General features: G+C 35.8%; 1 protein-coding gene across 1 annotated transcript; it reads right to left on the bottom strand.

The window, feature by feature from the left end:
- Positions 1-12,176: 12,176 nt before the first annotated feature.
- Positions 12,177-13,097, bottom strand: LOC100768638 (olfactory receptor 4A5-like). The gene has a single exon (XM_027421074.1). It carries the CDS (start codon positions 13,095-13,097, stop codon positions 12,177-12,179), a length of 921 nt encoding a protein of 306 aa, XP_027276875.1.
- Between the last annotated feature and the right edge of the window lie 502 nt (positions 13,098-13,599).

The raw sequence follows: 13,599 nt of genomic DNA, 5'->3' as shown, positions 1-13,599 counted from the left end.
TAACCCTTTTAGAAGTGCTGTTCTGTTGATTAAAGGCATTGAGTAGATCCTGCCATGGTGTTATGAGCATGACCATCAGTTCACTATGGCATATACCACATCATTTTCTGTTCCACAGGTGGCCCTGCAGTATAAATTTAATAATCGTTTCTGGTTCTTTTCCAATGTTAACTCCTTCCATTAAGAGGATTTTGTTGAGCCTAGAAATATAATGTCATATGTCAAGGTGCAGCGGGCAGTTTAGTTTGGGTTTCATCTGTCTCATCATTCTTATTTTCCAAGAACCCCCCCACTTGATCAATTCTATGTATTGTTCTCTCCATTTCATTCATTCTTACCATTAATTATCTTTTTGTCATCTACTGCTTTGGGGTTGGATTGTTCTTATTTTATTAAACCATAAGGTACATTACTAAAGGAAATCTTATTTAAAGTGACAAATAGAAAGATTAATGTGTATGGTAAGGAAACAGAACAAGTAGGAACAAATGGGAGAAAGCAAAAGAAGCAGATGGAGTGGGAAAGGCCAAAAATAATAACCATGCAAAAAAAATTATAAAGGTTCATATGTGTGAAGATGCCATAATGAAATCTGTCACTTCTTCTATTTAAAAAATGTAATATAATATTTAATTATAAGGAAAACATTAAAAAAGATATCAGGGACATTTTATACCACATTCTTCTTGTTTAAAACATCACCTTTTAGGAAATTACCAGCAATAAAAAGCAGTGATAAGGCTCTTGCTTTTGGGGAATCTTCTCTCTAGAATGTGAATAGGCTATCAATGTATTGATTAATATAGTCTTTGTATGGATGGATATATTTTCTGAGTTTATCTTTAAAATATAATCATGATCTCAAAAGCCATCCAGATCATTGCTATCAGATTTTGGTACTAAATATTGACCGCCACATCTTAAAGGACTTCCAATCTTCAAAGTTCTTTCATTGAATTTTAAGAGGAATGAATTTAAACATCATCTATAATTAATAAATTATTTAGCCCATTTATATCTCTATCAGTTACTTCATATGACTCCTTGGGTGTTCCAAGTAGTCAAAATTCTGTTCAGTGCACCATTGCCTTCACTGGGAATTCATAACTCTATAGTCACTGTCCCAGTTTTGATCATGTATGGTTTAACTGAGCAGTTTAAACTAGTAAATGCAAGCAAGTACCACATCCATTAGATTTTTATGTTTTCAGACCACTTGGAATGAGCTGTGTAATGAAACACAAGATAATAGAAACTGAAATCAGATAAAAAGGCAATGGACCTTGTTGATCCTGAGTAGGGAATGCTCAAGTGAAACTTGTGGGTAAATATTTCCAAGATGAGCATGTTAAAGAGAATATCCTATAGTAGATATGGGAAGGCCATTGTCTCAGTCTTTTTCTAAATGTAATTACAAATGTGTCTCAAATTTCATGCAGAAATTAAGAGGAATTAAATACAAGGATTTCAGAATCCTTTCCAGTCAGTGACTTAAGACTATTAGTGCAGATGCTGAAAGATAGCCAGTGAATAATAGTACTTGTTACTATACAGAAGGTACATGTTCTGTTCAAGTACCCATATAGTGGCTTATAAAATTTGTGACTCCAGTTCCAGATTATCTGATGCTTTGTCCATGGGCACCAGTCATACACATGGCACACATACATTCATGCAGAATAAACATTTATACACATAAAATAAGTAAATCTATTTTTTATTTTAAAGAGCGGTAGTGCAGATCTAACTCTATTCTGCTGAAAATGTCTTTCATTTATTCATGTTTACTGTCATGAAAATTTCCCATGTTTACTACTGTTTAGGGGGGTGTCAACCAGTAGAAAGTGGGTTTTGCTAATTAATGTGACTAAATAGTGACTTGTAATTTTCTAGACTCTTCAGAATGGAGTCTAGAAAACTCAGACAGAGATATAAGTCAGAGAATAGGGCAATTGATAATTAAGCAAACATTGTAGCCATATGACAAGTTTTGCAAATTCAGGGTTCATTCACTTGTAAGAACAACTTTGAGCTCTATAGCAAGCATCCCTATACCTCTAACTCATCATATACTCTGCAGAAATACAGTTAATATCTACTCCCTGTGGTAGCATCATTGATTTTGCTGGTGCTGCTGTGTCTTATAAAGTTCCTAAAGCCCTGTTTAGCACCTTCAAAAATCTAAATAAATGATAGCTGTTATTGATGCTGCTGGCTTGTCAATATGAGGAAGAATAAAATCCATCACTGTTTCTGTTAATACATTATTGTCAAAATATAAGTAATAGAAAAACCATAAATTTATTGAACACGTTTTGAGACATGGGATTAAGTTGTATTAAGAATTATATATCTTATCATAGGTAAGTACAGGAGTAATATATTTACCTCTGGAGTAACATATTTCATCAAGAAGCAGAGGGATTCTGTTCATGTGCATTTAATAGTATAAAAAAACATGTGAAGAAAGTCTGAAGTTTATTTCAAAGTTTTCTCTAATGCATCCTGTTTGTGCTTCCTAATAATTATGGCCAACATCTGACTCGGGATATAAACAATGTTCAATCTATGTGCCTGTTGAATGGCATACACATGAAAGTACTCTATATGCAACAATTTATTTCTCATCATTCTTAAATAATTGACTATTATTACAGTAATTTACCAGGAAAAGTCTCTATTGACTAGTCTAATCATTACAAGAGAAGACTGAAAAATGGAGTCTCTATACTACATAGGACACATTTTCAAAGATTTGAAAAGACTATTCCAAAGTAAGACTATGTTTTTAATTTAAACTGTCAATTAAATACATTTCTAGAAAAAACTTACTACAATTTTTACAAACACAGTATTACATTAAGATTTTTAAAATTTTCTATGACAGTAGGTAATATGTTCTCTGATCATGTTTTTTTTTTCTGTCTAGAACCACTAACATATGTTTTCAATCACTTTAACAGCTACTAATAAAAGCCTATATATTATGCACATTTTCTTTGTGTTCTATCACATTTGATTACACAATTTCAAATGATCTAATACAAATATTTGAGACAATCACGTTTCTTTGTTAATGACAAGTAAAATTTTACTAAAACAAAGTCCTGAATAAATTAGATTATCAGTATTACACTTGTAAATTGAAATACACATTGAGTACAGTAAAAAATAAATATCAATCAGACTTATAACTGTAAGCTGTGCATATTCCAACTAACTTTTGTGTCTTTCAACTGTAATTTTCCCAATCCAGACACCACCACAATATTGTCTTTAAGACACTGGTTACATTTTAGCACATCACAATAATATTTACCTGCTATCCACAGATAGTTAGCTTCAGTAATTTACATTTGCATTTGCCTTTAGTAGGGAATCCATCTCCTCTTTTACTGAGGGTGAGTGCTGGATATGAGATATAAATAACTTTTGAAGAAAGTTTTATATTATATCATTATTTACAATACAAAGGTAATTGACCATCCTTGTCTACTGAAAATACTTACAATGGAAAATAAGGAAACCATATTAGTATAAAATTACCTAATCCATGAACATTATCTTGTCCAAGCCCAGTTTTGATGGTACAAATAAAGTAAGTCTAAATGACAAAATTAGATAGGCATAGCATTTCCTTTTGGGCAATTATAGTGAAGCAAAAACAAAAGTGCTTTGTTTTAAAGACTGACAAAGACAGCATCTGTTTGCCTATGTACTAAAGTTTTCATATAGCAAGAGAAAAGTGTGGTCATAGAAGTCAGTAATAGCATTTTTCAGCTGTAAAATTTCAGGTCAGAATTTTACAGCTTTTTGTCCATTTACAATGTTCCTAAAGTCTTTCTTTCTGACTTAAAAGGATGTTCCCTATCTCTCCTCATCCTCACATAAGTTGCAGGTATCATCCAGGACTCTATAAGCAGTAAAGGATACAAGACAACAGGACATAGCAAAGACTAAATACTAAGGCAGCCTCCATCATGGCTATAACAGTTTTCATAAATCCCCTGGGTCATTTCCTGTCAGAACAGTAAAATAATTCTCCATTTATTTGTGTACATAATTTTACAGGAATAATCAACTCTTCACATCATCTCTATTTCCAATGGACTAGACTGTTGCATCATTATAGGTGATATTATTAGACTGCATGAACACATTCAAGTTAAATATTTCCAGGATAGATTTTTTCCCTAAATAATCCATATGAAAAAGATATACTTGGACATTATAAAATAATAGATAACTGACAACTAATGTGAAAACTCTATAATGAAAAGAGAAATTTCAAAAACCAAATAATTAAAATTTTAACATTATATGTCATGATAGTATGTAACACATCCCAAAGAAGTAAATGCTCCTAGTCTGCTCCTGAAACCACACAGCACAATGTATATCACTCTCTGACACTGAGAGAGACACATCCCAAGAAGCTTTGAGTCTCCAATGAAAATTTGCTAAAACAAAAAGTAGTTGTTAATGTTGTGAGAGGATAAATAGTCTTATCCAGGAAAGAGAACACCAACTGGTTATAACAAATGATCAAGCCTGAAAATACATACAAGTAACAGTACACAGACTGAAAATGTTGTACTTAAGAGTATTTAGGAATATATATATATATGCAATTAAAAAAGGAAAGGAATTATGTAATTCTATTATAATCTTAAAAAATAAAATCATGAAAAGATAAGGAAAAAGAATGAAAAAAGAATGAATTATGTTACTTTAAGGTATATTTCAAACTCAATTCTATAAGTTAAATTTAAGGACTAAATTTTTCTTCACTTTTTAAAATATTCTCTCATTTTTTTGTGTGTGAGTTTCACATCATGTATCCCAATCACATTGATCTCCCCAGCCCTTCCTATACACCCTCTGCTCTTGCAAACCCCAAAATAAAGCAAAATAAAATTTAAGATAAAAGAAAAGGAGGATTAAAAGAAAACAAAAAATCTCATAGTGGAACCTACAGTGTGATACAGTGATTCACACAGTCTACCCTTCAGTTCATACACCTTAACTTGCAAGAGTTCATTGCAAACAGTCAGTCTTATTTGAGGCTTCACATTTCTGCTTTGGTATTATTTATCTTTACTTGTAATAGAACAAAACTATGTTGTTTATTGATCTCCCCAAAATTCTCTGTTAAATTTATTCTAATCTCAGTGATTTATGCTACATTTATTTTTTGATAGATTTGTATCAAGAAAACCATCCATGCAGATACATTCTACATGTAAAAGTAAAACTTATAATTAAAAGAGGAAATCCCTTATATGACAATATGAGACGAGGAGCCTCCAAAGATGCCATTGAGTCTGTTTACTATATATTGCAAGGCATGGGAACTACCCTTAAGAGTAGTTTATTTCCCCAGTAATACTACCTGGGAAAAAATTAATTTCACGTTTGCAAATGGCTACCAATAGGAGATTACTTTGGGTTAGAGATGGGAGCATGTGTCCACTTCTCCTTTCAGCTTTAAGACACCTTCTGGTGCAGAACTGTGTAGCCCAACATTCCCTGAGCCCTGTTGGAAGTATAGATTTGATAGAGATACCTCCTTTAGGGCTAAGCGTTCCAAGGTCTCTCAATTTCTGCACATTGCCTGGTTGCAGGTTTCTGCTTTTGTTCCCAACTGGGTAGGAGGAAACTTCTGTGATGACAGATGAGAAATGTAGTACTAATTTATAAATATAGTGCATAATGTCATTTTATTGCTGTGTTCTTTAAGGATAATAGTAGTATTTAGTTTTACCCAGTAATCCTGGGCTAACTAGTCTCAGGATCTTAGTTACCCAAACAGCATTAGTTATGGGCTCTATCATGTGGAGTGGGCTTTAAATCAAATCAGATATTGATATGTGCCATCATTGAACTAGCATATCTTGCAGGCAGACACCATTGTTGATTGGAGAGCTTATGGTTACATTGGAGAAGACATTCTTAATTCTATGTTTGGGCATTATTAAAAAAAAACTTGTATCTCTGCCATAGACCACTACAGAAAACCACAACCAATCATAATACAGAGGTGTGGAAACCGGTTCCAGTAGATTCATCTACAAAAAACACCTCTACACTTAAAGTTCATGGCACACTGCTGAAGATGGATTGGAAATACTCTAAGATTCAGAGGAGTTCACTGTGAAGCTCACCAATGTGACTGTCCAAATTTGAGCCAAACAAGGAAAACATCCGTGGTTATGCAAAAGTGGAGAGGAAAAAAGTCTCTGAGGCCTCACCTCTACACAAAGAATTACAGGCAACAGAGGAAAGCTGGTAACTAGAGAGGTTTTCTTCCACAAAAAAGAGCACACCCATTGGTTGTCTTTTACCATATGGTCAGCCCTAAAAACATATAAATACAAGTTACATTATATAGAATGAACAGGCTATTCTTAGGAATATACATGTATATACATATAAATATTAATTCAGTAACAATTAATGAATTAAGATGACATAAATTTGAAGGAGAGTGGGGAGGGGTTTATTGGGCTATTTGAAGGAAGGAAGGGGAAGGGAGAGATGTTATGATTATAATCTCAAAAACAAAATAAACAACCACAAATGCATACACACAAGGAATTGTATCACTGGGTGATAAGCTTAATGTATTTTCCTTCAGTTTCAGTTTTGTTAATTTCTGACCAGTTCTTCCTTGTATATTACCATATGCTGATTTAGGGTTTGGATAGTACTTATTTTATGAAGAGCTTGAGATGTTTCATTAGAATAATTCTTAAGGGAGGTGGTAAACAGAGAGTGCAGTGGACTGTGTTTAAGAAAAGCAAAGAAGAGATGAATAATGGAGGGAAAAAGGGAACCATTTGGAGCAGTATAGGACACAAGTTTGAGGAAGGAACAATAGAAACAAAACATAAAGGCACATGTATATAGGGATGCATGATGAAACCCTTTACAGTTGATGGCATCCTAAACCTTAATTATATAACTTTAAAGCAAACTCTAAATGTATTACAGTCACTAATACACTTAAACTTCTTTTTAAAATGTGTTACATTTTATTAGATTTTTTGAGAATGAAATTCAGTGAAGAGTATTCCTTTCCAGAAATCTATTCTCTGGAAAGTCAAGAAACCCTCCACATGTCAGTTAATACAGCATCAATCTTGTGCTTGAAGTGATTGTACTTAGAATGATTTTTTTTTTGAAATATAACCTTAATCTTTAGGAGCAGCCCACTCATTGTTCTAATTTGTAGTATTCAATGTGAAATTGTGTGTTTCATATGACTTCAGTCTTCATGAGAGACTCTTTTTTCCATTGTATAGATTTAGCAACTTTGTCAAAAATAAGGTATCCATGGGTGCGTGGGTCAATATCAGGGTTTTCAATTCAATTCCATTGTTCTATCAATCTATTTTTGTGCCAATACCAAGCTGTTTTCAGAACTATGGCTCTATAGTAGAGCTTGAAGTCTGAGATGGTGATGCCTCCAGAAGATCCTTTATTGTAAAGAGTTGTTTTGGATATCCTGGGCTTTTTATTTTTCCATATAGTGTTGAGTATTGTTCTTTCAATGTCTGTGAAAAACTGTGTTGGGATTTTGATGGGGATTGCATTGAATCTGTAGACTGCTTTTGGCAGGATTGCCATTTTTACTATGTTAATTCTACCTATCCAAGAGCATGGGAGACCTTTCCATTTTCTGGTATCTTCTTTAATTTCTTTCTTTAAAGTCTCAAAGTTCTTATTGTACAGATCTTTCACTTTTTTGGTTAGTGTTACCCCAAGATATTTTATGTTGCTTGTGGATATTGTGAAAGTGATGTTTCCCTGATTTCTTTCTCATTGGATTTATCATCTGTATATAGTAGGGCTACTGATTTTTTTGAGTTAATTTTGTATCCTGCTACCTTGCTAAAGGTGTTTATCAGCCATAGGAGTTCCCTGGTAGAGTTTTTCGGGTCACTAATGTAGACTATCATGTCGTCTGCAAATAGTGAAAGTTTGACTTCATGCTTTCCAATTTGGATCCCTTTGATCCCCTTTTCTTGTCTTATTGCTATAGCCAGAACTTCAAGTACAATATACCTTATTTTTGAAAAAGGAGCTAAATCTATACAATGGAAAAAAGATAGCATCTTCAACAAATGGTGCTGGTACAATTGGATTCGGACATGCAGAAAATTGCAGATAAATCCATACCTGTCACCATGCACAAAACTTAAGTGCAAATGGATCAAAGATCTCAGCATAAATCCAGCCACACTGAATCTTCTAGAAGAGAAAGTGGGAATTACCCTTGAACAAATTGGCACAGGAGACCACTTCCTGAACATTACGCCAGAAGCACAGACATTGAGGTCTGCAATTAATAAATGGGACCTCCTGAAACTGAGAAGCTTCTGCAAGGCAAAGGAAACAGTCAGTAGGATAAAACGACCACCCACAGAATGGGAAAAGATCTTCACCGATCCCACATCTGACAGAGGACTGATTTCCAAAATATATAAGGAGCTCAAGAAGCTAGCCACCAAAACACCAAACAACGAAATTAAAAAGTGGGGTGCAGAACTAAATAGGGAATTCTCAACAGAGGAATCTGAAATGGCTGAAAGACACTTAAGAAAGTGCTCAAAATCATTGGCCATCAGAGAAATGCAACTCAAAACAACTCTGAGATACCACCTCATGCCTGTCAGAATGGCTAAAATAAAAATACCAATGACAATCTATGCTGGAGAGGATGTGGAGAAAAAGGAACACTCCTCCATTGCTGGTGGGAGTGCGAACTTGTAAGACCACTCTGGAAATCAGTATGGCGGTTGCTCAGAAAAATGGGAATCAGTCTACCTCAAGATCCAGCCATTCCTCTCTTGGGTATATACCCAAATAGGGCATGTACTTACAACAAGGACATATGTTCAACCATGTTCATAGCAGCATTGTTTGTAATAGCCAGAACCTGGAAGCAACCTAGATGCCCCTCAACTGAAGAATGGATTGAGAAAATGTGGTACATCTATACAATGGAGTACTACTCAGCAGAAAAAAGCAATGGAATCTTGAAATTCGCAGGCAAATGGATGGAACTAGAGGAAACCATCCTGAGTGAGGTAACCCAGTCACAAAAAGACAAACAAGGTATGTACTCACTGATATATGAATTTTATACATAGAACAAAAGACTACCAGTCTATAATGCTCTTCACCAAAGAAACTAGGAAACATGAAGGACTCTAAGGGATAAATGGTCCCCAGGAATGGAAGTGGCATGAACTCCCGAACTAATTGGGGGCATGAGGGTGGGGAGGGGAAGGAGCTGCTACAATAAGAGCAAGAGAAGAGGAGAAGAGGAGAGGAAATGGAGGGGCAGAAACATTGAGTTGGGGGAAGAATAGAGGAAAGAGAGCAGGATGAGAGATACCATGTCAGAGGGAGCCACTATAGGTCCGAGAAGAGATCTGGAACCAGGGAGATCTCTAGAGACCTACGAGGATGACACAATCTGACAATCCAGGCAATGATGGAGAGGATAACCCAAAAGCCCTTCCCCTAAAATGAGATTGATGACTTCTCTTTATGCCATCCTAGAGCCCTCACCCAGTGGCTGAAGGAAGTAGAGACAGACATCCACAGATATACACTGATCCGAAATCGGGAATTTAGTTGAAGAGAGGGAGGAATGAAGAATGAAGGGGTCTGTACAGGTTGGAGAAACCCACAGGAACAGTTGACCTGAACAAGGGAGAGCACATCGACCCCATATGCTGTCAGGGAGGTCAGTACAAGACTGATCCAGACCCCTGAACATGGATGTCAATAAGGAGGCCTCTGCACTCCAGGGAGCCTCTGGTGGTGGATTAGTATTTTTCCCTGGTGCAAGAAGTGACTTTGAGAGCCCATCGCACGTAAAGGGTTACACTCTGGCCCTGGACACATGGGGAAGGGCCCAGGACCAGCATAGGAAGACTTGGTGGACTTTGCAGAGCCCCCGTTGAGGGCCCTACCCTGCCTGGGGAGTGGTGGGTGGATGGGGTGGGGGTGGGCTGGGGGTGGGGGAGAAGGAATGGGGGTGAGGGGAGGGAGAGGGAGAAGAGACTTGAAATAAGCTTGTTCCCTAACTAGAACTAATAAAATAAAATAATAAAAAAGCGACTCTTAATGACTCTGAAAACTACTGAATTTAAACTGTATTGAGTTACTATAAAGGTAGTTAACATCTTTATATATATCTCAGTTACCAGACTCTCACTTTGAGGATTGTCAAACAGCTGAAAATCTGTCTATTACTAAATTTATTATAAATTGGCATTGTGTCTTTCTAAGGTTTATTTTTTAATTTATGTGTATGTGTGTAGGCCTGCCTAAGTTTATGTGTGCCATGTGCATTCAGGTGCTGACAGAAATAAGAGGGCATCAGATCCCCTAGAACTACATTTAGACAGTTGAAAGGCACCTGCTGTGGGTGCCAGGAAATAAATCTGATTCTTCTGAAAAAAAGATGTTAACACATGCTTAACTGATGAGGCCTCCTCCAAAGTCCTATATTTAGCAAACATTAAGCTCATTCTAACATACTCATTTAAACAAATATTTATCCAAAGGTATGTTATCTCTGAGAAGGAGATAGGTTGAGAAATATAAGAAAATAGGCACTGAAAATGACAGTAGAGATCCATTGATCTCACTGGGTAATACAGTTCTTTCTCAGTAGGCTAAACTATGAATTTTTTGCCCTGGTACCCAATATCAGGATACTAAAGGGAATAGTCCATATTCACAAAAAACTGCATGGGTCTGGATCAGTTTCTAAATAAAATTATAAATATGCTTCATAAATACATCAAAAATCCCTGAGATTAAACAATGTGTTTCCAGAATGTAGTCTATGGAAACTATGTACACAACCATCTTAGCAGCCCTACTTCTTTCTGTTTATCAAAAATTTCTTTCCCTTTTTGTATTTTCTGATCCATACAAACATCATCAGGCTTTTACTATTTCATGTAAGTACTAACTAGTGTAAATAAAGTATAGTAATTATGATGGCCAAATAGTGGCATCAGTTTTTCTATTAAATAATAAATGCCTAGAGAGGACTCAGCACATACTTTGAGAAAGCCTAAGGCAATGATAAATACATGGACTCTGGAGCTATATCATTTACTACAAAATGATTTGTGTGTCATGAATGTCATTTATTATAAAGAATTAATAAAAAATCCAAAATATACTTTAAGGATACACAAATGTATATTATACTGACTAATTTGGGGGGCCTGGGAATGACATCAGGAAGGTATAGAAAACTACTTTCAGTAATTCTCATAATAGGTAAGATTTTATGAAATTTAAAACTAAGCTACATATACTTTAGTATATTGTAATTAATAAAGTATTTTTAAGTGATGAAAGTTGCAAGCATACTTTCATTAGTAGATTCATACTTGTTCTTTTTACATACTTGAGTGTACTATATGTATCCTCTAGCAGATGCAGATAAAACTGTAGGCAATAAGAATGTGTGCTTGGAGTGATACTAAGTGGATTTTGGCTAGGCTCTAAAGAAGTAAACAGTGAGAAAACCTGTAAGTGAGATGTTAAAGAAAGTGATATCTTAACTGGAGTGATCTCTTTATTATGGAAATGTTTTTCATAACATCACATTTTTTTAGAATTTGAACATAATAATAATATTTCTTTAAGGAAATAAGGAAGGGGGACAATCTTAAAGCAATGCATATAATATGGCCAGAAAGTCCACTATACTGGTAGACTAGTGAAAAATTGCTATCTTAAAAACTTTCTTTTAGTCCCTGTAATTTGAGTATCATTCTTGTTATTTTCTGATGAGTGGAGGTGATTCAAACTTCCCCATATTGACTTTTATCTAGCCTTACTTCAAAACTATCTGACAAAAATAAATTTCAAGTGGACTTTGTTATATTGCTACTTACAATATGGAAGAGTGCCGTAACCATTTTCACCTTCTAAACATTCTCTTGGCTTGACCATTAAGGGCTAAAGGTCACTCTGACCTTGATCACACTTTCAGTTGAAAATTTGTTCTTCATTTCAATGGTTTTGTATAATTCAAAACTTGCCTACGTGAGTAGAGGACAGCATCACTTGTTAGAATGCATCCCTGGTTTTCAATTGACAGCTAATAACACATTCAGCAAGGAAGCAGCCTTGTTTTATGTTTTTTGTGTTTTACAACAGAGCTTTTTTATAGAATTTTTCATCTCTGAATTTCTCAAGGTGTATATCAATGGATTCAGCATGGGACTTACAACTGTATAAAACACAGCAATGTATTTATCAATAGGAAAGTTAGAAACAGGCCTGGCATACATGAAAATACAAGGAGCAAAGAAGCAGACAACCACCATGATGTGGGAGCTGCAGGTGGACAGGGCCTTGCGCCTCCCTTCCTGGCTATGGGTCTTAAGGGAGTTTAGAATGATTCCATAGGAGACCAAGAGAAAGGTGAAAATTCCCACACAGATTACTCCACCATTGGCAATGACAGTGAATCCCAGGAAGTAGGTGTCTGTGCATGCAAGTCCCAATAATGGATTCATGTCACACATAAAGTGATCAATGACATTAGGACCACAAAAAGGAAGTTTATACACAGACAGAACTTGAATAAGAGAGTGTACCATGCCCCCAACCCCAGCTACCAGCAACAAGCGAATGCAAACTTGTTGATTCATAATAGTCAAATAGTGTAGAGGCTTACAGATAGCCACATAGCGATCATAGGCCATAAATACCAGAAGGAAGACCTCAACACCACCAAATAAGTGCTCTACAAAGAGCTGGACCATGCAAGCATTGAAGGAAATAGACTTCTTATTATATAATAAATCTATAATCAAATTTGGTGAGATGGTATTGCAATAAAAAGCATCCAGGAGTGACAGACAGGAAAGAAAGAAGTACATTGGGGAGTTTAAAGAAGGACTGGCAATCACTGTCACTGCAATGACCAGGTTTCCCAGCATTGTCACAATGTAGATGAGTGAAAACAATACAAACAATGCTTTTTGCCCAGCAGGATCTTGAGTGAGGCCCAGGAAAATAAACTCTGTGACATTGTTGTTCTGTCCCATTGACCTTTTTAGGAGGTTTGTTTCAGAGAGGAGAAGCCAAACAACATCTGCCCTGAAGTACAAGTGTGCCCATGAATCTTTTCAACATGAAAACACTATCTCCTTATGTTTTACAATGGGGAACTTGAGTAGAAATTTAGTGAGTGAGTAGTTCTGAGTTCCTCTTCCAAAAATCACAGTCATCCTCCTGTTGATGATTCTATTCCTCCTTGGAAATTTTAGTTATGCCTGCAAGTACAAGGATCTGTTTTATGTTTTTATCTTTTTTAAATTTAAATTAGAAACAAGCTTCATTTACATGTCAGTCCCAGTTCCCTCACCCTTCCCTCCTCCCCTCCCCCCTACCACCCCCCATCCCATCCCCTTTCTGTTCCCTAGGGAGGGTGAGGCCTTCCATTGGGGATCTTCGAAGTCTGTCATATCATTTGGAGCAGGGCCCAGGACTTCCCTCATTTCTAGGCTGAGAGAGTATCCATCTGTGTGGAATGGGTTCCCAAATCTA

This window comes from Cricetulus griseus, chromosome 6, assembly GCF_003668045.3.
Source record: "Cricetulus griseus strain 17A/GY chromosome 6, alternate assembly CriGri-PICRH-1.0, whole genome shotgun sequence".
Lineage (NCBI taxonomy): Eukaryota > Metazoa > Chordata > Mammalia > Rodentia > Cricetidae > Cricetulus > Cricetulus griseus.
Note: the sequence above shows the minus strand (reverse complement) of the source record. Positions and strands in the feature narration are given on the sequence as shown.